The sequence below is a fragment of the Medicago sativa genome, chromosome 8 (genome assembly GCF_051527215.1).
Source record: "Medicago sativa cultivar Bolivia chromosome 8, Bolivia_mono, whole genome shotgun sequence".
In the NCBI taxonomy this organism is placed as follows: domain Eukaryota; kingdom Viridiplantae; phylum Streptophyta; class Magnoliopsida; order Fabales; family Fabaceae; genus Medicago; species Medicago sativa.
Window position 1 is genome coordinate 62602449 of NC_140756.1, and position 25057 is coordinate 62627505.

Genomic DNA, 25057 nt, shown 5'->3' on the forward strand with positions numbered 1-25057 from the left:
TTTTTTTCTTCAAACATAACCATAATTAATACTCCCTCCGTTTCAAAATACATGTCCAATTTTTGCAATGTGCACTATTCACTTGACTTACTTTGACCATACTTTTAAACTAATATATAAATACAAATATTAGCATGTAAGATGTTGTTTGATTTGTCTCGACAAATATTTTTAAAATATTAAATTTTTATAATTTTTTACTTTAGATAATTAAATATATTAACGGTCAAAATTGTGCATTGGCATATGTGAAGTGGTTGATTTGGACATGTATTTTGAAACGGAGGGAGTACTACTAATTTATCTTGAAATATGAAAAAGTCAAATTTAAATACACCATAAACAAGAACAATTCAGTAATATCCCCACACAAAATGAACATATTAATTACATTTTCATCTTTTGTTAATCTTTGTAAAATTTGCAACGAGGGCTTAGATTAAGGGACGGAGGGAGTAGTACAAAGACTTTTTTAATATATAATTTTTGTAAGATGATCCAATAAAAAGGAACGAATGCACTTAGTTTTTGATGAAATTTTGTTTCTATTTATTTATATTTTTTAAGTTTAATATAACATTTTTATTTATAAATTACAATTTTTTTATAAAAAAAATGAGAGGAATAGTGTAAATGATACTAAACTATAAAGTATCAAGGGAATTGTGGGAAAAGATAATGATAAAATTAAAAATAATAAAATTTATTGATTATTTTATGCATTAAAGGTTAGAAAAGGACAATTGAAAAATATCGAAGAGGTTACATAATTGAATTTATCCTTTCAAACAAAAAAGATAATTGAATTTATCTATAAACTTGTGGGCAGCATTAAAGTTTTGTTCTTGGTATGCTATCCCTTCCAATTTGGTTCCCACCTCTATATAAATCCCTTAAGATGCAGCCATTACTACTCAGTACCTCACTACTCGTTATACCAAATTCTCTTTTGCTTAAAATAAAAGAGGGGAAATAACAGCCACACCAACACGGTGTCATACACAACAATTGTAATGGCAACAAAGAAAATTCAAGAAAAAGATATAGAAGCTCCCATCCATGGAGACATCTTAGAGGCCACACTTTCGTACGTGCCACTCATTTACTTGGCGCCAGCCAGTTACTTGTCAAAGCAATGGAACCATGCAGTATTGAGCTCCCTCCGCCACGTCAACCCCGTGAAGCCGTGGCTCACGGTTCACACTCAAAATCCCCGAGCTCCCAACGTGACCGCGACCTATGCTTACGACCCACGCTCCTTAACGTGGATTCAAATTCACGCGCCACAAATCAATCACACCTCATCTCTAAGATCATCACACTCCACGCTCCTCTACACACTCTCTCCCACTGAATTCTCCTTCTCCTTCGATCCGCTCCACCTTACGTGGAACCACGTGCCATCACCACATGTTTGGCGTGTGGATCCCATTGTTGCACGTGTGGGAAAGTGCATCGTTGTTGCTGGTGGGGTATGTGATTTTGAGGACGATCCTTTAGCAGTGGAGATCTACGACATGGAGTCTCGTGATTGGATTCGGTGTGAATCGATGCCGGAGATGATGAAGGATACCACAACATCGACATGGCTCTCTGTTACTGTTGTCGATGAGTTTATGTACGTGACTGAGAAAAACTCAGGCACGATGTACTCATTTGATTGTAAAATGATGATGTGGCAAGGTCCCTACGATTTACGAGGAGAAGAGAGTGTATTGCACTACGAGACGGGAACATTGAAGAATTGTTTGGTGGTTGTGGGAATAGTAGGTGATGCGGAAAACGTGAAAGGAGTGAAAGTGTGGGAAGTGAAAGAGAAATTAGGATTAGGGTTAAAAATGGAGAAATTAGGTGTGATGCCGAGCAAAATGGTGAAGAAACTAAGAGGCACCGAAAGTGAATTGTTAAATACGATTAAATTGATTTCGATAGGAGACTTGTTGTATGTTTATAATACGTCGGAACCAGAAGAGATGGTGGTGTGCGAGGTTTCAGGAAAAGGAGGGTGTGAGTGGTGGAGCGTGAGGAATGCAGTGGTGAATGACGAGACAAGAATGGGAAGAATTGTATTGTGCGCCGGTGATGTGTGTTTGGAGGATTTGAAGAGCGCGGTTTCAAGAGATTGTAAGTTTGAATTGAAACAACAATGAAAACGGGTTGAAACTTGAAGAGAGGAATCAACTTCCAAAAAAAAAAAAGAGAGATATATAGATTTTGAATCAAATATGTTTGATTTTTTTAGATTATTTTACTTATTTTCTTAGGGAGGAGGTAAGTGTTTTTCTTTTCACACATTATTATTTACCTTATGAGAGTGAGATTTAAGTGATAAGTCATGGGAATGTCTATGTATAAGGATAAGGAGAAATAAGTAACAAGGTACTGAATGTGGATATATATATATATATATATATATATATATATATATATATATATATATATATATATATATATATATGCTTTCATCTGTGCCTCATTAATGGCTGGCCTTTATGATCCTTGTAATGTAGAGGGCGTCAGCCTCGTTAATTCTCGGATATTTTTGGAGTACTATTCAATTTGTGACATATTAAATCGATAAATTTCAAAGAATTAAATACACTCCGCTCAAAAATATAACCATTTAATACACGATTTATAAAATAGAATTACTATCATGGATTCTTTAACATATGCCTGAAAACACAGGTTACTAAGATAAGATCCATGTAACTTTCATGGTTTGTTTGGGAGAAAATATGTGCAACAAGAAAACCAATCATAGGGTTACATCAGTCGGAGTCACGTAACGTAGTGCCCACAAAGCTATTGTTTGTGGTGCAAAAATGCTCACAGATAAACGATTGGACCACGATTCATAAAAAAAAAACACCATTTTAATTAACATCTTGCTCTTATTGGTGGGAAACAGAAAACAATTAGTACTCCCTCCGTTCCTTTTTAAGTGTCACTTTTGGAGAAATTTTTTGTTCCTATTTAACTGTCACTTTCAAAGTTCAATGCAACAATAAATGTTGTTTTACCAACATACCCTTAGTTATTTATTGTGGAGAGAAATACATGAAATAAGATATTAAATGACTAAGACTATTATAGTAAAAGTATAGATTATTGTATAAGAAAAATTAACATTTATTGAGTATCTTGATTTGTGTAAAATGTTAAAAAGTGACACTTAAAAAGGAACGGAAGTAGTATCATGTACACCATCCGGTCACTATTATAAGCAAAAAACAACATTTTAGATTCATTCATTAAATGATGTATGTAGTCTTTATTATAGATCACATACATCATTTAATGAATGAACCTAGAATGTTGATTTTTGCTTATAATAGTGACCGGAGGGTGTAAGTTACAAGTAATTATCATGTCATTTGCTTCTCACTTATCTCATGGATTTTTTTCGCTTCAAAAATGTTATTATTTGTTCGTTATTACAAGTACATGATCTATGAACAACCATGTGACAACCAACAACAACGTATTTTCATTCGTTTCGCATAGGTTTTTTTTTTTTTTTTAATGGTTTTTGTCTTACCTCGATTTTTGTGAACATCCATTTGAAGAGAGGAAGATATATGTTGCGCAAAAGGATTTCCTGGTTAGGTTGTACAAATAGCACGGCTCTTACAAGTATGCACAAAGCAAAACAAAATACGTAAAACAAAAATTTGATTTCCTTCATGGATTTTTGGCAATCACGCAGTCGAGACATTATGACTGTTCAATTAAGTTTATACGGCTTAAAAAATACTTCATCCGTCTCTAAATAATAGTCGTTTAAGGTTTACGCACGGTTATTAATAAAATAATTAGTTGTGTTGATTTTGATGGTAAAATTATTATCATTTACTAAAACACCCTTATTAATTGTAATTAGTTGAGTAGTTAAGTTGAATGAGATTCAATAAATAAGGATATAATAATGGAAAAAAATAATAAATGCTGCATTGATATTCTAAAATGACAATTATTTTGAGAAAAAGAAAAAATGGTAAAGAGACAATTATTGTGAGACGGAGGGAGTATTACGATTTTTTTTTTAATTTATAATTCAAATTATTGAGCTTGAATATGGACCTTGTGATTATGATCAAACGGTTATTGATATCGACATACCACAATAATAAAGCGCACTAATACAAAGTTTTGAAATGGATAGGCTTCTGGTCTAACCGGGGAAATGTCTTAATTAGCATGATTTGAACTTTATATTAGAAATATGTGAAGCCATGGCTAGATTATGAAGGGAAAAGTAAGGATTAATTAAGTTCTACATAATTCCAAATTCTGGTGCATACATTTATTTAATTGTATGCATTAACATACGTCCATGAAGAGTTTGATTTCCCTTAAATTAGATCCCAATTTTGAATTCTAGTACACTTCATCATAATTGAGATCTAGTAACATTGTGGTATCAAATAACCAATACTTTCTCATAATTTTTTTTAATCATTTCTAACAAAATGAGAGAATCAGAAGAATTGAACTTGATTCATAAAACTTATTATAAATTTCTCGTGCAAAGAGAAATATACATACAGAGCAATCACAATACAAACCTAGATTCCATAAAGTAGAAGTTCCATATGGTTGCACACCGTAATGAATCTTAGTCATTGATTTTAGATTGGTCGATACAAACTATACAATTGGTAAGTTAGATGTAGTGCTTGTTTGTTTGTGCGGTGAGTGACCGCTACCGCACGTTTAAAGTCAATCTTACCATGGTATTGAGAAGCTAGTTGGTGTAATTTTACGCCAACCGTGCCTTTTCACCGTGGTTTTGTTATTTCCAAACGCATACTTAAACAATCCCGGGCAATGATTTAGATCGGATGGATGCGATATGTAATTGCGGGAATCCATTTCCCTCATAATACGAGTTATGGTTTGTGAACCAATTACATCAAACATTAAGATATGACAAGTCACATGTATTAGTATTTGACTAAGTTTATTTATGATGTATTCTTCTAAAAGATTCTAGTTTTGAGAAAGTTGAGGATGTGTATTAAGAGATGTGGAAAAGATGAATATGTAGTACATATACAAACAATGATCTAAATCTAATCTTCAAAATGATTTTGTTAGGCTATCTAAATGGTAGCCTTCATTCAGTGATTGATAATTTTGGAATGTGTAATCAATGTACAATTCTTGATGACCCAGGAAATGATCTAGATAACCAAAAATGCTTCAACTTCACTATCAAAATAAATAAGCCGTAACATGGAAAATGCATGAGATTCACTCCCAAGTACCTGAATATACAAAATGTCAAGAGGTAAGTATGGTCATTAGAAATTAAAGTATTAATTCAACTACAAAATGTGACTAAACTATCATAAACTATCATAGAAAATTAAACTACTTTATAAAATGTGACTCAAATACTTAAACAAATTGTCCGTAAGACCTAGCTCAACTGACAATACCAATATTGTTAGGTTGAACACTTTAACCCGAGTTTGAACCTAGTACCTCGTAGTTGTGTGTGTGTGAGAGAGATTTAGGCTGTGTTTGCCACTTCTTTTATAGACCGTATAAAAAATCGGAGAAATTGCTTCTTGTCCGTTCAATCATCAAGTCAATGTAACAGTGTCCTTAATCTAAAATAACAACATGCTCCCATGGGAAGAATAAGCACATGTAAATCAGTGATAAATTGATTTATAGTTATAATGGCTCTGACAGCATTAACCAAGAGGAAGCAACATCGGATAACGGATAACAACCGATCCTAAAGTGAAGCGAAGAGATAAAAGACGATGGAAAAGTGAAGGGAATTTAGTTTCGTATCTTTGTATATAAATAACTCTTTAGAGACTTTGAAAGGTATCAAGAAATAATAAGTATTTAGTGAGTAAAATTTGGAGTTTGGCACTGACTCGAAGAGTGCAATTTATTTTACGTATCAGGATCTATTCTTTTGAAACCTCATCAATCCATGTTTAATGAGAGGACAATATATTTGAGCAATGGTGACGAAGTGAAATTGAGAACATACCATAAGGGAGCATATGGAGATGACAGATCAAGGAAAGGGTAAGGCCACCTGTGAGTTGTGACAAATTACAATCATCAAAATATAAATGACAAATCCTTCATGTATATAATTAAAAGAAAAAGGATGATAGTTTTTACCAAATTGAAACACAAGCATGGATTATCCACTGACTAATAACAAATGCAGCTGTCCACAAGAGAAAATATGCAAATCGAAACACTGGAAATCTCTGCATGTTTAGGAGTAAATAGGTGTTAATTTGAAGTTTTGAACTTGATCCTTGAAACTGTTACTTGAAATTAAGTTAAGGAACCACGCGTGTAATTTTGTCTTATATGTTTGATATATAAAATAAAAAAATTACAAATCATAAACTGCTAAAAAAAACACTCACCATACAATTCAATGATGTATCACCAAGGAGGAAAACAGCATTAATGGTGTGCATACAAAAATTCATCTGCAAGAATGAAAAGTGAAATGTTTTCAAAATGAAAGAAAAGCATCTTATGAGCTGCAAAATGGAAGACATGACCTTATACTAGTATCATATGACATTGATATACATTCAATGCAAATTTCAAATTACTTCACTTTTCCTTAAAATTTGAAACTGTTTCAGGTATGACTCATAGTTACTAGACAGTAGTATTTAAATTTGAAACTAGTTGTACATTGTAAACTCTAAGCTTGGAATAATTGAAAGCACTGCAACCACTCTGCAGTTGAAGATGTAGGAACAATTGGTCGAACTTTGTTTTGAAACATCGTGTGTTCATTGCTTGTGTTTTTTCGTATCTTTATTCTTTAGAATCGGGAGTGTTGTGCTAACTTCATATGAGTTTCATGTCAAAATGATAAATGAAAGACCAGAGACAATTTTGATCATACTTACAAAATCAAGTTTGTCGTTATTGAATGCTCTCACTGGATAAAGGACGAACCAAAATACAAAGTCAGTGAGAAATACAGCACCTGCACAAGTCTATAAAGAAAATGAGAAAAATAACTATATCAATAGTTTGTCTCCTGAATTTGATGAGAAATAATTGAAACTTGTCAAACAAGTTAATCACACAATGAAATCCAAAATATATGACAGTATCTATTAAAAGTGGTCATCATGAGATGTGGTATCTAGCGGCCATGATTGCAACCATCATGGGATGTGTCAGCTTTGTCTCTTATCAAATAATGTTCAATGGTCAGCCCAGATCCAGTTTCACCCTGGAGAGAGGGTTGAGACAAGGTGAACCCCTCTCACCGTATCTTTTTATCTTATGGCTGATGTTTTGTCAGGTTTAATCCACAGAGAGGCCACAAAAATTCCATCAATGGCCTGAATCGGAACCTCAAATATCACACCTCCTGTTTGCCGATGATAGTCTCCTCTTCACAAGGGAAAACGCCAGTGAAGGACAGAAAATTTTGCAAGTCCTATCCACATACCAACAAGCTTCCGGACAAATGGTCAATCTAGATAAGTCTGAGGTCTCCTTTAGTCAAAATGTGCCAAAAGAAATATGATTTGTGAAATGATGGGAGTAACAGTGGAGAGCCACACCTGATATCTACGCTTTCCGGTTCCTTTTGGGAGATCAAAGAAATCCATTTTTGGTTTTGTCATTGACCATGTGTGGAAGAAGATTAAGGGGTGGAAGGAAAAGTTTTTGTCCAGAGCTGGCAAACAAACCCTCATAAAAGCAGTAGCCCAAGCAATCCCGAACTACATCATGAGCTGCTACAAGATTCCTGAAGGCTGCTGTAAAGATATAGACTCTCTATGTTAGCCAAATTCTTGTGGGAATTAGGAGAGGATTCTAGAAAGATTCACTGGTTAAGTGGGGAAGCATAAAGGTGGTCTGGGTTTTAGAGGCTTCAGTGATTTTAACAAGGCTCTCCTTGGAAAACACTGTTGGATACTAATTTCCAGTGAAAGCACTCTACTTGATAGATATTACCCAAGGGGAACTTTTTTGGAAGCAAATCCTGACTATAATCTGAGTTATCTGTGGAGAAGCATTTGTATTGCTAAGGATATTATTGAGCAGGGTGGAAGATGGATCATTGGCAAGGGGGACAAAGTCAAGATTTGGAAAGATAAGGGGGCCACAGACCATGGCCATCTCCTCACAAAACCTCCGGGCTCGGGTCTGCAAGATGATGCGAAAGTTGAAGAATTGATTGATCCAGCTACAAGACAATGGAACAAGGATATATTAACAAGCCACTTCAGCTCTTTTGAAGTAAATAAAAAACCCTGGCGATTCCAGTGCCTTTCAGCCCCCTTGAAGACAAATTTGTCTGGGATTGTGAAAAAGATGGGTCTTATTCAGTGAAATCAGTGTATCATCTTATCAGCCTAGCAAAGGATCTGGCCTCACCAGGCCCCTCAACCAATTTGATAGTCCCCTCTGGAAAGCAATCTGGAATATTCCTTTGTCAAATAAAGTGAGGAACTTTGTTTGGAGAATGGCTTGAAATATCCTCCCTACTACGAAAAATCTTAGCAAGAAGGGCATTGCGCTTGATCCCCTTTGCAGTCCGTGTAATGTGGAAGAAGAGTATGTTGACCATCTTTTCCAGTTTTGTTTGCCTCTCAAATTGGAATCCATGTGCCAACATCAGGAGCTTTGAACGATTGGATATTGAACTGGCTGCAGTGTAAAGAAGAGCTAGGCTGTCAAGTGTTTTGTACCACCCCTTTGGCTCGTCCGATCTGCTCGGAACAATGTTGTTTTAAAAAATGAGGCTGCCAAACCCACTGCTATAGCAATTTCTGCTTTGTCGTTCATTCAGGAGTTTAATGCAGCAAACAGGAAACAGCATAACCTGAGAGAAGATGATACAGGAAATGGTCATGAGTACTCTCAGCAAGGTACGAGAATCATGGTGGATGACGGTTGTTTTGAGGATGGCAGAACTGGCTGGGGTCTGATAATCATGGTCGATGACTGTCATGCTCTAATGAGTAATTTAGGCAATGTTTCTGGTGAAATATAGCAGTTGGCAAAGCAATGTTGCAGCTCACAATTTAGCTGTTAAGCTAGAAGGTTTGGTGATAGATGTTGGCAGGGGAATGCCCCTTTTATCGTTCCTATATGTTTCTGTAATCACAAGATTTACAACATGAACAATTGTGTCAGTCCTTCTCTTCACTTGATTCAATAAAATCAGCTGTTTAACATATAAAGATTACACGTATGTTGCTGTCTAAATTATGTGAAAATGTGTTACATTCACATTCTTTGAAATCCCCTTTCTACGACCATGTGACTTTCGTAAAGCTCGGAGCACCTCCTTACGATCTTTATCCGACAGTCTCGCAATACGTTTCAGATTTTGAGCACAATGTCTAAGATATCCACTACCTTTCTTCTTTAATAATTTAGGCGCCTCTACATGAGAAGCCAAATTACCTATTGATTCTTTGCCACGTACAGTTTGAATGCTGTCCTTTTTAAACTTATTCATCCACTCTAAACTCCAAGGACCAGCTGATGTAGAAAGCACACGACCTGGAGGACAAGAACTAGTTCGCCTGGATTGTCGCTTCTCACCATTCTGCACCAAACCGTACTTGCTGGTGCGTCTGCAATCTGCTGCATGAACCAGCGTTTGCTGAACTATTGGCTGGACCGTGACAGAAGTAGATATCAAATTTTGTTGAGTTACAGAAACCGCTTGCATCACCGAAGCTGTTGCCTTCTCTGCTGAGTGCATTTTCAGTGATTCTACGCTGCAATTTGCTTCTGAATTAGTAAATGGCACATCTATATCAGCTGCCTTCTCTACTGAATTCTCCTTATCTGTTTCGACATTGGTAACAGCTGCTGCATTTTCAGGCACAGCTACATGTTCATTCTGCCAATCAGCCGAAAGTTGGTGCATTAAAACATCCACTTCCCCACTTGCGACACCTTCATCATGAACACTATCCGGTGGAAACTCATGATCACCTTGCGTCTCTTCTACATCACTCAAGAAAGTGTCTTCACCTAATGCAAATCCCCATTCTTCAATAATTTTGAAATCAAGTAGTTCCCCATCCACCATCACTTGGGCTCCCGTATTAATAATATCCAACGACGAGGTTGCTAACAAAACTCGAGCATAATCAAAACGAATTTTATCCATAGTAAAGTCATCCACCCGTAACAAACGACCACAATCATAGACACAGAGTTTAAAAAAATCCGGATTCCACGCATGTAACGGAACCCCATAGATCCTCACCCATGCACCTCTTTCACTGGCAACAACTTCCTTCTTCCATCGCACCGGATTAGAGAAAAAATGATTGAAAAAATCAGCCGCTTCCTTGAGAAGACTTCTAACATCCCCACCATCTTCCATGCGCAATAATACCCTGTCTGCCCCCAAAGGGATAATATCCAATTTTTCAAAACCGGCGTCAAAAATCCGACGTTGTAACATGGGGATAGCCTCACCGTTTAAAACAGTAACCACCAGACCACTACGTGCCCACAGAAGATCATCCTCCGTTGATTTATATATAGGAACAAACTTTTTCTCGACGGGCACTACCTCCACCACCTCTTTACTGCTGACAACTCTTCCAGCTCCATTCCCACCACCTACCTCCCCACCTCTCACCACATTAGCGTACCCTACACCCTTGGATATACCTCCAGCTACATCATGCACCCCACCAACCTTTCTATTTTCTTCCTCCTCACCATTCCTCCACTCAACCTTACTTTTTTCTCCCTCTGGTTTTTTAACTCCCTCAATAATTTTTTCTCCCTCTCCCCGTACTCTACTCACACCCCTGTTGTTGCCATTCCTATCAAAATTAGCCACCTTAGCCACCACCCTCCAATCACCAAACCACACGTTATTTACCGCCTTCAAAAGTTTATCGACATCTTTCACATTTCCATACCGAACAAAACCAAAAGCCCCGCCATTAACATTACGTTTACGTGCCAAATACACATCCTCCATAACACCACACACCTCAAACCCTTGTCTCAAAGTAACATACGAAATATCATGCGGTACATTTGTAAAATAAAAGGAAACAAAATTCGAGTTCACCGTGTCCGACTGTCAATGTTGCACTGCTGCCTTCTGTCGAGAGACTGATCTGCCATGTTTATTGTGATGAATTACGCGCCCCTCAGCTGGACTATTGTGAGCAACACGTTGCGTAGGTGCCTTCTTGCGTGAAACAGACCTACCACGTTTTGAATGATCAATCTCGCGCCCCTCAGCTGGGCGACTGTGAGCAAAAGGCTCCCGTTGTCTGGAACGTGCCTTGGCTGAACCACGTGAGGGTCCTCATATGTCAAAGCATCGCGGTCGCTAACCCTACCTGATCGTACATACCGTACAGTAACCCTGCCGTCTTGCCCTATCTCTTGATCACCGAAATCAAAATCTTCCTCTGAGTCATACAAATTTACAGAACCATGTCGCACCGAAACCCTAGACTGCCGTTGACGTCGCTCCCTCGAACCTCCATGCCGCTGAACCTCCCGAAGCCTGTCCCGTTGTCTGTCCACCTGTTCCTGCGCTTTCCAATTTCGCGATCTCACGTCGAACCGTTCTCCCCTATCCCCCCCATTTAGTGGCACCCTGCTTGGCCCCCGTCCCCCCCTTTTGTACCTTACTTCCGGCGAAGGTGAATGCCGACGCGGTTGTCCCCGGGGGTAATGGAGATAACCGCCACGCTCTCTCTCTAGACCACGCTCTCTCTCTCTCTCTCTCTCTAGCCATTTATGAATTAAATTTAGTAATTTTTTATAGAACGTGTGCATTAAATTTAATTTTTGAATTTGTAATAAATAAAATACATAAAGTTTGAGAGAATATTTTTATTTTTGGGTTTCTTATCTTGTGTCTTGAGGGCCACAAGCTAACTAAATTGAGTTAATGATAGTGGGACCCACTTAATGGTAGGATTCACTATCTATTTTATGTGTCTACAACTTTTTAGATTCATTCATTAAATGATGTATTTGGTCTATATTATTGACTAAATACATCATTTAATGAATGAACCTAAAAAGTTGTTTTTTGCTTATAATAATGACCGGATGGGGTATTTCTCTTAAATTGTATACTTCCATTTATTTTATTAAATGGAGAGGATCCTAATCCAGAACCACCGTCAAGGAACAAACAACAACACCATCAATCAATTGGCCCGCCCGTGTTCCCATCTCGTGCTACGACTTTCTCGCCTCTTAACAGCAAAAGTTGCAATCATTCAAAAGCTTAAATTTCGAAAAGACAAACTTGCACTAACCTACCTTTGAATTTTAAACGCCACTGTAGTGTGTAGTTGGTTGCTGAATTATTTGAAACATTTGTTGGATTACACATATGCTCAATACTCTCTCCATCCAAATATTACCTTTTTTACCAATATGCACTTTAAAAACATCTCAATGGAGTTGGGTCTTCCTAAGGTATGAACTTTAAAAAAATATATTACAGCCAAGTAGTACTACTAAGTACTACCCCACTAGTAACAATGTTACTTTTACAGTAAGTTGTCGTTACACTTGTATACCGTTCTAAATCTATCATTAAAGTAGTTCTTATGACAATCTACAATTATTGTTGGCTTAAAAATGTACAATATAATTTATTTTTTCATCTCAAAACGAATACAACCCATTTATTTGTGTCAGGTTCCTCATGTATACGGTAGTGATTTTCACCTTTGGGTGTACCGTATATATACGGTACCTTGTATTTATCCTTTAATAAATTTAAATAGAACATTGTTCTTTTAAAAAAATGCTTTTTTATTTTACTACGGACCTCTTTTCACTTACAGAGTCGAGCCTACTTCCTTCTGTCCTTTTTATAAGAAACAAAAAATATATAATAAGTTTTTTTTAATGACGCCAACAACGATTTTATTGTAGAAAATTTTTTATTCAAAATTATGAATTCTACATATGAGTTTGCTTTAAAGGAATGACTAAAAGTGAAGATGAAAATTTTTTAAAGGACTAAAAGTTAAAGAAATATTTTAAAAGGATTAAAACAAAAAATTAACATGTTATAAAGAATAAAAACATACTACTTAAATCTTATTTTTTCTTTAAAGATATTTAATCTTACTTTTAACGACCATGAAAAGCATGGTAAAAAAGTCTTTACTTTTTTGTACAAATGGTCAAAAAGAGTCCAAGTAATAGGAGATGTGATACGCATTATTAATTGTTTTTACTTTATCGAGATTTGAGAGTTACTCCCTCCGTCCCAAATTATAAGAAAGAAAAATCACACTTATTAAGAAAACTAAAATATACTCCCTCCTCCGTTTCTTTTTATAAGCAAATTTTACTTTTTAGGTTCATTCAATTAATGATGTATGTGGTTCATTAATTGAATGAACCTAAAAAGTAAAATTTGCTTATAAAAAGAAACGGATTGTTTTTACTTTATCGAGATTTGAGAGTTACTCCCTCCGTCCCAAATTATAAGAAAGAAAAATCACACTTATTAAGAAAACTAAAATATACTCCCTCCTCCGTTTCTTTTTATAAGCAAATTTTACTTTTTAGGTTCATTCAATTAATGATGTATGTGGTTCATTAATTGAATGAACCTAAAAAGTAAAATTTGCTTATAAAAAGAAACGGAGATAGTAAGAATTTGGAGTATAGTTTTTTGTGTTTTCTTTGAAAAAAGTATTATAGGAAGATGTAAAAACAATTTTCATTAGCTATTGGTTATAGAAAAAAATTAAAGAGAAAAAATTGAATGTAATTTGCATTTAATTTTATGAGAATAAAGAAAAGTTTTTCTTGGAAAAGAAATTTTTTAGAAAAAAAAGATTAAGTAGGACAAAAGTTTGTCTTTTTTGCTTATATTTTAAGACAAAGAAAATGATTTTTTTTTTTCCTTATATTATGGGATGGAGGGAGTATCTACTAGCACAATGTACCATTACAATGTTACTCCAAATAAATTTCTCCATCGTAATTATATCCCCCGTTCTTAATTACAAAACTAATTATAATTTTTTTTTTTAAATATATGATTATCTATAAATTTTTAGATGTAATTATTATTTATTATATATAATGTATTTTTTATTTATTTATTATATCTTATTTATAAAAGGTCTTAAGTATCTTATTTATAAAAAGTCTTAAGTCTTTTGGGTAACTTTTTGGAGCCAAAAATGTTGTTGCACTTTTCCTTCCTAATTTTTTGCTGTTTATTTATATTTTTAGAAAATGATCGTGTATCTTATTTATAAAAGGTCTTAAGTATTTTGAACAACTTTTTGGAGCAAAAAATGTTGTTGCACTTTTCCTTCCTAATTTTTTGCTGTTTATTTATATTTTTAGAAAATGATCGTGTATCTTATCTTATCTTACTTATAAAAGGTCTTAAGTCTTTTGAACAACTTTTTGGAGCAAAAAATGTTGTTGCACTTTTCCTTCCTAATTTTTTGGTGTTTATTTATATTTTTAGAAAATGATCGTGTATCTTATCTTATATTATTTATAAAAGGTCTTAAGTCTTTTGGACAACTTTTTAGAGCCAAATATGTTGCTGCACTTTTCCGTCCTAATTTTTTGCTGTTTATTTATATTTTTAGAAAATGATCGTGTATCTTATTTATAAAAGGTCTTAAGTATCTTATTTATAAAAGGTCTTAAGTCTTTTGGACAACTTTTTAGAGCCAAAAATGTTGTTGTACTTTTCCTTCCTAATTTTTTGTTGTTTATTTATATTTTTAGAAAATGATCGTGTATCTTATCTTATCTTATTTATGAAAGGTCTTAAGTCTTTTGGGCAACTTTTTGAAGCCAAAAATGTTGTTGCACTTTTCCTTCCTAATTTTTTGCTGTTTATTTATATCTTTAGAAAATGATCGTGTATCTTATTTATAAAAGGTCTTAAGTATTTTGAACAACTTTTTGGAGCAAAAAATGTTGTTGCACTTTTCGTTCCTAATTTTTTGCTGTTTATTTATATTTTTAGAAAATGATCAAGTATCTTATCTTATCTTACTTATAAAAGGTCTTAAGTCTTTTGAACAACTTTTTGGAGCAAAAAATGTTGTTGCACTTTTCCTTCCTAATTTTTTGCTGTTTATTTATATTTTTAGAAAATGATCGTGTATCTTATTTATAAAAGGTCTTAAGTATCTTATTTATAAAAGGTCTTAAGTCTTTTGGACAACTTTTTAGAGCCAAAAATGTTGTTGTACTTTTCCTTCCTAATTTTTTGTTGTTTATTTATATATTTAGAAAATGATCGTGTATCTTATCTTATCTTATTTATGAAAGGTCTTAAGTCTTTTGGGCAACTTTTTGAAGCCAAAAATGTTGTTGCACTTTTCCTTCCTAATTTTTTGCTGTTTATTTATATCTTTAGAAAATGATCGTGTATCTTATTTATAAAAGGTCTTAAGTATTTTGAACAACTTTTTGGAGCAAAAAATGTTGTTGCACTTTTCGTTCCTAATTTTTTGCTGTTTATTTATATTTTTAGAAAATGATCGTGTATCTTATCTTATCTTACTTATAAAAGGTCTTAAGTCTTTTGAACAACTTTTTGGAGCAAAAAATGTTGTTGCACTTTTCCTTCCTAATTTTTTGCTGTTTATTTATATTTTTAGAAAATGATCGTGTATCTTATCTTATCTTACTTATAAAAGGTCTTAAGTCTTTTGAACAACTTTTTGGAGCAAAAAATGTTGTTGCACTTTTCCTTCCTAATTTTTTGTTGTTTATTTATATTTTTAGAAAATGATCGTGTATCTTATCTTATCTTATTTATAAAAGGTCTTAAGTCTTTTGGACAACTTTTTGGAGCCAAATATGTTGCTGCACTTTTCCTTCCTAATTTTTTGCTGTTTATTTATATTTTTAGAAAATGATCGTGTATCTTATTTATAAAAGGTCTTAAGTCTTTTGGACAACTTTTTAGAGCCAAAAATGTTGTTGTACTTTTCCTTCCTAATTTTTTGTTGTTTATTTATATTTTTAGAAAATGATCGTGTATCTTATCTTATCTTATTTATGAAAGGTCTTAAGTCTTTTGGACAACTTTTTAGAGCCAAATATGTTGCTGCACTTTTCCTTCCTAATTTTTTGCTGTTTATTTATATTTTTAGAAAATGATCGTGTATCTTATTTATAAAAGGTCTTAAGTATCTTATTTATAAAAAGTCTTAAGTCTTTTGGGTAACTTTTTGGAGCCAAAAATGTTGTTGCACTTTTCCTTCCTAATTTTTTGCTGTTTATTTATATTTTTAGAAAATGATCGTGTATCTTATTTATAAAAGGTCTTAAGTATTTTGAACAACTTTTTGGAGCAAAAAATGTTGTTGCACTTTTCCTTCCTAATTTTTTGCTGTTTATTTATATTTTTAGAAAATGATCGTGTATCTTATCTTATCTTACTTATAAAAGGTCTTAAGTCTTTTGAACAACTTTTTGGAGCAAAAAATGTTGTTGCACTTTTCCTTCCTAATTTTTTGGTGTTTATTTATATTTTTAGAAAATGATCGTGTATCTTATCTTATATTATTTATAAAAGGTCTTAAGTCTTTTGGACAACTTTTTAGAGCCAAATATGTTGCTGCACTTTTCCGTCCTAATTTTTTGCTGTTTATTTATATTTTTAGAAAATGATCGTGTATCTTATTTATAAAAGGTCTTAAGTATCTTATTTATAAAAGGTCTTAAGTCTTTTGGACAACTTTTTAGAGCCAAAACTGTTGTTGTACTTTTCCTTCCTAATTTTTTGTTGTTTATTTATATTTTTAGAAAATGATCGTGTATCTTATCTTATCTTATTTATGAAAGGTCTTAAGTCTTTTGGGCAACTTTTTGAAGCCAAAAATGTTGTTGCACTTTTCCTTCCTAATTTTTTGCTGTTTATTTATATCTTTAGAAAATGATCGTGTATCTTATTTATAAAAGGTCTTAAGTATTTTGAACAACTTTTTGGAGCAAAAAATGTTGTTGCACTTTTCGTTCCTAATTTTTTGCTGTTTATTTATATTTTTAGAAAATGATCGTGTATCTTATCTTATCTTACTTATAAAAGGTCTTAAGTCTTTTGAACAACTTTTTGGAGCAAAAAATGTTGTTGCACTTTTCCTTCCTAATTTTTTGTTGTTTATTTATATTTTTAGAAAATGATCGTGTATCTTATCTTATATTATTTATAAAAGGTCTTAAGTCTTTTGGACAACTTTTTAGAGCCAAATATGTTGCTGCACTTTTCCTTCCTAATTTTTTGCTGTTTATTTATATTTTTAGAAAATGATCGTGTATCTTATTTATAAAAGGTCTTAAGTATCTTATTTATAAAAGGTCTTAAGTCTTTTGGACAACTTTTTGGAGCCAAAAATGTTGTTGTACTTTTCCTTCCTAATTTTTTGTTGTTTATTTATATTTTTAGAAAATGATCGTGTATCTTATCTTATCTTATTTATGAAAGGTCTTAAGTCTTTTGGGCAACTTTTTGAAGCCAAAAATGTTGTTGCACTTTTCCTTCCTAATTTTTTGCTGTTTATTTATATCTTTAGAAAATGATCGTAAAAGGTCTTAAGTATTTTGAACAACTTTTTGGAGCAAAAAATGTTGTTGCACTTTTCGTTCCTAATTTTTTGCTGTTTATTTATATTTTTAGAAAATGATCGTGTATCTTATCTTATCTTACTTATAAAAGGTCTTAAGTCTTTTGAACAACTTTTTGGAGCAAAAAATGTTGTTGCACTTTTCCTTCCTAATTTTTTGCTGTTTATTTATATTTTTAGAAAATGATCGTGTATCTTATCTTATCTTACTTATAAAAGGTCTTAAGTCTTTTGAACAACTTTTTGGAGCAAAAAATGTTGTTGCACTTTTCCTTCCTAATTTTTTGTTGTTTATTTATATTTTTAGAAAATGATCGTGTATCTTATCTTATCTTATTTATAAAAGGTCTTAAGTCTTTTGGACAACTTTTTGGAGCCAAATATGTTGCTGCACTTTTCCTTCCTAATTTTTTGCTGTTTATTTATATTTTTAGAAAATGATCGTGTATCTTATTTATAAAAGGTCTTAAGTCTTTTGGACAACTTTTTAGAGCCAAAAATGTTGTTGTACTTTTCCTTCCTAATTTTTTGTTGTTTATTTATATTTTTAGAAAATGATCGTGTATCTTATCTTATCTTATTTATGAAAGGTCTTAAGTCTTTTGGGCAACTTTTTGAAGCCAAAAATGTTGTTGCACTTTTCCTTCCTAATTTTTTGCTGTTTATTTATATCTTTAGAAAATGATCGTGTATCTTATTTATAAAAGGTCTTAAGTATTTTGAACAACTTTTTGGAGCAAAAAATGTTGTTGCACTTTTCGTTCCTAATTTTTTGCTGTTTATTTATATTTTTAGAAAATGATCGTGTATCTTATCTTATCTTACTTATAAAAGGTCTTAAGTCTTTTGAACAACTTTTTGGAGCAAAAAATGTTGTTGCACTTTTCCTTCCTAATTTTTTGTTGTTTATTTATATTTTTAGAAAATGATCGTGTATCTTATCTTATATTATTTATAAAAGGTCTTAAGTCTTTTGGACAACTTTTTAGAGCCAAATATGTTGCTGCACTTTTCCTTCCTAATTTTTTGCTGTTTATTTATATTTTTAGAAAATGATCGTGTATCTTATTTATAAAAGGTCTTAAGTATCTTATTTATAAAAGGTCTTAAGTCTTTTGGACAACTTTTTGGAGCCAAAAATGTTGTTGTACTTTTCCTTCCTAATTTTTTGTTGTTTATTTATATTTTTAGAAAATGATCGTGTATCTTATCTTATCTTATTTATGAAAGGTCTTAAGTCTTTTGGGCAACTTTTTGAAGCCAAAAATGTTGTTGCACTTTTCCTTCCTAATTTTTTGCTGTTTATTTATATCTTTAGAAAATGATCGTGTATCTTATTTATAAAAGGTCTTAAGTATTTTGAACAACTTTTTGGAGCAAAAAATGTTGTTGCACTTTTCGTTCCTAATTTTTTGCTGTTTATTTATATTTTTAGAAAATGATCGTGTATCTTATCTTATCTTACTTATAAAAGGTCTTAAGTCTTTTGAACAACTTTTTGGAGCAAAAAATGTTGTTGCACTTTTCCTTCCTAATTTTTTGCTGTTTATTTATATTTTTAGAAAATGATCGTGTATCTTATTTATAAAAGGTCTTAAGTATCTTATTTATAAAAGGTTTTAAGTCTTTTGGACAACTTTTTGGAGCCAAAAAAGTTGATCCGCATATTTCCTTTACGATTTTTTGATGTTTCCTTATAATTCACATATGTCACCTGATTTATAAAAGTTCGGAAGTCTTTTAGACATCTTTTTGGACCCAAAAATGTTCTTGAAGTCTAAATTAGTTCGGGGGTTTTAGGATTCGTCTATTGGAACTATTATCAATGATTTTTTTTTCATAACAAGGATTGGACCGTAATCCCTATCAATGTATTTCCCATTACAAGGATTGGACCAAGGGTCAACATTAATCCCTTATCTTTTTACGTTAGTTTTGGATGTTTTTATAAAACACATCCAATAGCTAGCACTAAGATGTATGGGTTTTGTGGATGATGTAGTGTTAATTGGAGAGTCGAGGCAGGAATTGAATGGGATGTCGGAGACCTGGAGTCAAGTCTTAGAAGCGTAAGACTTTTGTTTGAGTAGAAGCAAGACATGGTATATGTAATGTAACTTCAACAAAATACGAAGTAGTTCAAACTTAGAGGTGAAAGTTGGAGATCATATCATAGAAGTTACACAGTTTATTAGATATCTTGGGTTCATTCTTTCAACAAAAAAAATCTTGGGTTCATAGTACAAAATGATGGAGAAATAAAATCAGATGTAATTCATTGTATTTAAGTTGGATGGTTGAAATGTATAAGAGCCTCATGTGTTTTTTGTTATACAAACGTGCCGTTTAAGTTGAAATGAAAAATTTGTTATACAACGTGCCGTTTAAGTTGAAATGAAAAAATACCAGACAGTTGTCAGAACAAAGATGTTTTATGGAACAAAGTATTGCCGGTTAAGAACCTACGCGTGAATAAAGTAAGTGTGTGGAGATGGGGATGTTGCGTTGGATGTGTGGTGATATTAGATGGGATAAGATTAGAAATGGCAACATCGTAGGGATAGTTGGGGTAGCACCTATATTATAAATATTGTGGAAAATAGGTTTAGGTGGTTTGGACATGTATAGAGAAAACCTGTAGATTTTATAGTAAGAAGAGTAGATCAAATAGAGGATATTCATATTACAAGAGGTATAGGAAGACCTAGAAGAACTATAAGAGAAACTATCAGGAAAGGTTTATAGATTAAGGAGTTGAATTTAAATATGGTTTATGATAGAACAATATGACTTACTTCAATCCGTGTAGTCAAACCCACTTAATAGGATAATGTTTGGTTGTTGTTGTTGTCGTCATCTTTTGGAAGCATTAACTCATGCTCAACAACAACTATTATCCATTTCATGATCAACTACCACATTTAATTGTCAATGAGATAATCAACTTTCCGTGCATCGCACGGGTCCAAAATCTAGTATAATGTATTCTTTATTAGTACTATCAACTTATTTTAAAATATGAAAAGGCTTACGATAAAAAGTGAAGAAGGGAGTATAATTGCGAAGGAATAGACCAGGGAGTATAATTACATATTACTCCCTCCGTCCTTAGTTACCCATTGAAAAAAAAATTGTCTCTAAATATAATATTTTTTTTAAATTTTTAGATGCATTTATTATTTTTTTCCAAACATAACCATAATTAATACTACTAATATATCTTGAAATATGAAAAAGTCAAATTTGAATACACCATAAACAAGAACAATTTAGTAATATCCCCACACAAAATGAACATATTAATTACATTTTCACCTTTTCTTAATCTTTGTAAAATTTGCAACGAGGGCTTAGATTAAGGGACGGAGGGAGTAGTACAAAGACCTTTTTAATATATAATATTTGTAAGATGATCCAATAAAAAGGAACGAATGCACTTAGTTTTTGATGAAATTTTGTTTCTATTTATTTATATTTTTTTAATTTTAATATAACATTTTTTATTTATAAATTACAATGTTTTTTTTAAAAAAAAAAGAGAGGAATAGTGTAAATGATACTAAACTATAAAGTATCAAGGGAATTGTGGGAAAAGATAATGATAAAATTAAAAATAATAAAATGTATTGATTATTTTATACATTAAAGGTTGGAAAAGTACAATTGAAAAATATCGAAGAGGTTACATAATTGAATTTATCCTTTCAAACAAAAAAGATACTAATTGAATTTATCTATAAACATGTGGGCAGCCTTAAATAACAGGACAAATGGCATTCTATATATGGAGATAAAGTTTTGTTCTCGGTATGCCATCCCTTCCAATTCGGTTCCCCTCTCCTATATAAATCCCTTAAGGTGCAGCCATTCCTACTCATCACTACCTCACTACTCGTTATGCATAAATTCTCTTTTACTTAAAATAAAAGAGGGGGAAAGCACACACAATACATAGTTGTAATGGCAACAAAGATAATTCAGGAAAAAGAAGTAGAAGATCCCATCCATGGAGATATCTTAGAAGCCACACTTTCGTACGTGCCACTCATTTACTTGGTGCCAGCCAGTTACGTGTCAAAGCAATGGAACCATGCAGTATTGAGCTCCCTCCGCCACGTCAACCCCGTGAAGCCGTGGCTCACGGTTCACACTCAAAATCCCCGAGCTCCCCACGTGACCGCAACCTATGCTTACGACCCACGCTCCTTAACGTGGATTCAAATTCACGCGCCACAAATCAATCACACCTCAGCTCTAAGATCATCACACTCCACGCTCCTCTACACACTCTCTCCCACTGAATTCTCATTCTCCTTCGATTCTCTCCACCTTACGTGGAACCACGTGCCATCACCACGTGTTTGGCGTGTGGATCCCATTGTTGCACGTGTGGGAAAGTGCATCGTTGTTGCTGGCGGGGTGTGTGACTTCGAGGACGATCCTTTAGCAGTGGAGATCTACGACATGGAGTCTCGTGATTGGATCCGGTGTGAATCGATGCCGGAGATGATGAAGGATACCACAACATCAACGTGGCTCTCAGTTGCTGTTGCCAGTGAGTTTATGTACGTGACTGAGAAAAACTCAGGCACGATGTACTCATTTGATTGTAAAATGATGATGTGGCAAGGTCCCTATGATCTACGAGGGGAAGAGAGCGTATTGCACTACGAGACGGGAACATTGAAGAATCGTTTGGTGGTTGTGGGAATAGTTGGTGACGTGGAAAACGTGAAAGGAGTGAAAGTGTGGGAAGTGAATGAGAAATTAGGAGTAGGGTTAAAAATGGAAAAATTAGGTGTAATGCCAAGCAAAATGGTGAAGAAACTAAGAGGCGCCGAATTGTTGAATACGATTAAGTTGATTTCGATAGAAGACATGTTATATGTTTATAATCCGTCGGAACCAGAGGTGATGGTGGCGTGCGAGGTTTCAGAAAGAGGAGGGTGTGAGTGGTGGAGCGTGAGGAATTCAGTGGTGAATGACGAGACAAGAATGGGAAGAATTGTATTGTGCGCCGGTGATGTGTGTTTGGAGGATTTGAAGAGCGCGGTTTCAAGAGATTGTAAGTTTGAATTGAAACAACAATGAAAACGGGTTGAAACTTGAAAGAGAGGAATCAACTTCCGAAAAAAACAGAGAGAAATATAGATTTTGAATCAAATATGTTTGATTTTTTAGATTATTTTACTTATTTTCTTAGGGAGGAGGTAAGTGTTTTTCTTTTCACACATTATTATTTACCTTATGAGAGTGATATCTACTTATATATATAAGAAAGGAAATGTCCATTGAATTTACCAATTTGCCCCTATGAGGGGCATTTTGGTAATTCAATTATTGGAGGGTTTTTTTTTTTTAAGGTTTGACCTATGAATTTCCATTTTTGCCCCTAACCAATTTTTTTAATTATTTTCTTATTTTTATATTTTTAATAACATTTAATTATTTTCCAATTTTTATATTTTTAACTATTTTTTCAATTTTTCCTCCCAAATTCAATTGCTTCTACATTGCCGTTGTGGGAGATTAAGGTATCGTTTGACCCGACTTTTTTTCAAACTTCTCTACATTTTTAAGGAGACGTTAGGCCGAATACAATATCAATTAAGTACTTACTAAAAAAAGTACTTTTTTTGAACGCGTAAAATTGAATGGAATGAGCTTTGACCAAAAGCTGTTGAATGTTACTTTAAAAAACTACTTCTCGACAATTTATTTCACAAGCACCTCTTTTCAACTCACGCCGGATACTTTTTCTTTATTTTTCAATATTATATTTCAATATGTTTTTTTCTTCCATTTAACTTTATTTTTTTTTAACCGTTCCATTAATTTTTTAAGGAGATTCCATTTAATTTTATTACTTTTTTTCAAAGGAATTTTATTATCTTTTTATCACTTATATATTTAATTTCAATATCGTTTAATCATCACAATGTCACAAATATTTTTATTCACGCTGTCATTTAATGATCCCAAATATTTTTATCTCCTTTCTTCAACCTCGCGAATATATACACACATTAACGTTTAGAGTAATATTTTATGTCCGTCTGTCTGTTTTTTTGTTACGCTAATGCATATAATTTTTTTAGTGTTGCTTGGTTGAGTGCTACCTCACCAATTTTTTTAAATATTTTCCAATTTTTATATTTTTAAAAACTTTTAACTATTTTACAATTTTTTTATTTTTAACTATTTAAAACTAAGTTGATGGTTCATGGTTTTTAAGGTTTATATTTTGACATATTACAATGATTCACAATTATCCGTCATTTTACCATCTATCCTTTCAATGTAATCTTCCAGACTGAATATTACTAAGCATATGTGAAGAGACTGAATATTGCTCTGTTGATATTACTTTTTTGACGTCAAAGAGATTTTTTATTTTTTAACGGTCAAAATATTAATAACAAGTTCCTACACAAGACGCTAAAGAGTTTAATGTGTTTCTTTCGTTCATTTTGTGTCATATAAATATTGGTGTTAATCCCTTTTTGGTAACTCTATGACAGTAGCGCTCACTTTTATAATTTTAACTATTATGTAATTTATGATGTTTTCCTGCTCTTGATAAAGCTTTCATAAATATTTTGATAAAGTTTCTTAATTTTTGTGCAATATTCATTAATTTGTTCATTTTTCCTTCGGAACAATTTTTTTACAAAATACGTTACTGAACCCCATGCCTTAAACCATGCATCACAAATATTTGGATTATGCGAACTTCATTCTCAAATTTACTAAGAATGGTAATATTCCGTAATTTGAAATCTCTCCTTTAAAACAAGTTTTTAAAAGTGCGTATAATTCACATGAAAGGACTCGATACTAAATTGCAGTTAATATCTGCCTTTGCTGTAGATCATGTGAAATGATTTATATACGTTGAAACTGAAAGGCAAAATGATATAAATCAAGTAGAGAGGCATTCAACTATCTGTCTGATTCAGAAGTTTGTTCACCTGAAAGGAATGGATACTAAATTACAGTTACTATCTACCTTTGTTGTAGATCATGTGAAAGGATTTATATACGTGGTACTAAATTGCATTTAATATCTGCCTTTGCTAGGGGTGGCAAAAATACCCATGCCCACGGGTACCCGTGGGTAAAATCCGTCACGGGTATGGAGCGGGTAGCTAAACTGGTATCCACGGGTATAATAAACGGGTATTTGACTACCCATTATTATCTGGACACAGACACGGATTGGATTGTATCCATACCTATGGGTACCCATACCCGATAATAAATTAAGTAAATTACTAATATATCTTTATATATCATATCTTATTACTTAAAGTTGGTACCTTATTGAAGAAAATTTTACCCCCCACCTAAAAATCCTCAATAATAACCTATTTTTATTTTAAATTTTTTTAATTCATCTTATTAAGTTCACCGTTTCCACTTCATTCACATCATAAAACATATAGATTATA

General features: G+C 33.0%; 2 protein-coding genes and 1 pseudogene across 4 annotated transcripts; 2 read left to right on the forward strand and 1 right to left on the reverse strand.

Annotated features, from left to right (window-relative positions):
• Positions 1-912: 912 nt before the first annotated feature.
• On the forward strand, positions 913-2539 carry LOC146900319 (F-box/kelch-repeat protein At1g23390 pseudogene; annotated as a pseudogene). Its single transcript, XR_015023834.1, has one exon. The product of XR_015023834.1 is annotated as an F-box/kelch-repeat protein At1g23390 pseudogene (transcript).
• Positions 2540-4996: 2457 nt separating this feature from the next.
• LOC146900320 (uncharacterized) lies at positions 4997-9059 on the reverse strand. 2 transcript variants are annotated; one of them, XM_085738429.1, is made up of 6 exons: positions 8849-9059; positions 6912-7001; positions 6411-6476; positions 6154-6245; positions 6017-6064; positions 4997-5270 (listed from the first exon to the last, which is right to left on the reverse strand). In XM_085738429.1, exons 1-6 carry the CDS (start codon positions 8975-8977, stop codon positions 5153-5155), a joined length of 543 nt encoding a protein of 180 aa, XP_085594555.1. In that variant the 5' UTR covers positions 8978-9059; the 3' UTR covers positions 4997-5152. The 2 variants fall into 2 exon arrangements, with proteins under 2 accessions (XP_085594555.1, XP_085594556.1); XM_085738430.1 differs by lacking the exon at positions 8849-9059 and adding an exon at positions 7581-8698.
• A 12316-nt stretch (positions 9060-21375) lies between these two features.
• LOC146900321 (F-box/kelch-repeat protein At1g23390-like) lies at positions 21376-23015 on the forward strand. Its single transcript, XM_085738431.1, has one exon. The coding sequence runs from the start codon at positions 21567-21569 to the stop codon at positions 22695-22697; it is 1131 nt and encodes a 376-aa protein (XP_085594557.1). The 5' UTR covers positions 21376-21566; the 3' UTR covers positions 22698-23015.
• Positions 23016-25057: the final 2042 nt, after the last annotated feature.

Bases quoted from the DNA above. Each gene is read 5' to 3' on its own strand.
- LOC146900320 (XM_085738430.1), bottom strand. From the start codon at position 7,715: ATGAGGGTTTGTTTGCCAGCTCTGGACAAAAACTTTTCCTTCCACCCC. The intron at 7,002-7,580 runs GTGTGGCTCTCC...TTTTCTTTATAG, and splicing joins CCGGAAAGCGTAGATATCAG to ACTTGTGCAGGTGCTGTATT. The intron at 6,065-6,153 runs GTAAAAACTATC...CACAACTCACAG, and splicing joins CATGCTTGTGTTTCAATTTG to GTGGCCTTACCCTTTCCTTG.
- LOC146900321 (XM_085738431.1), top strand. From the start codon at position 21,567: ATGGCAACAAAGATAATTCAGGAAAAAGAAGTAGAAGATCCCATCCAT.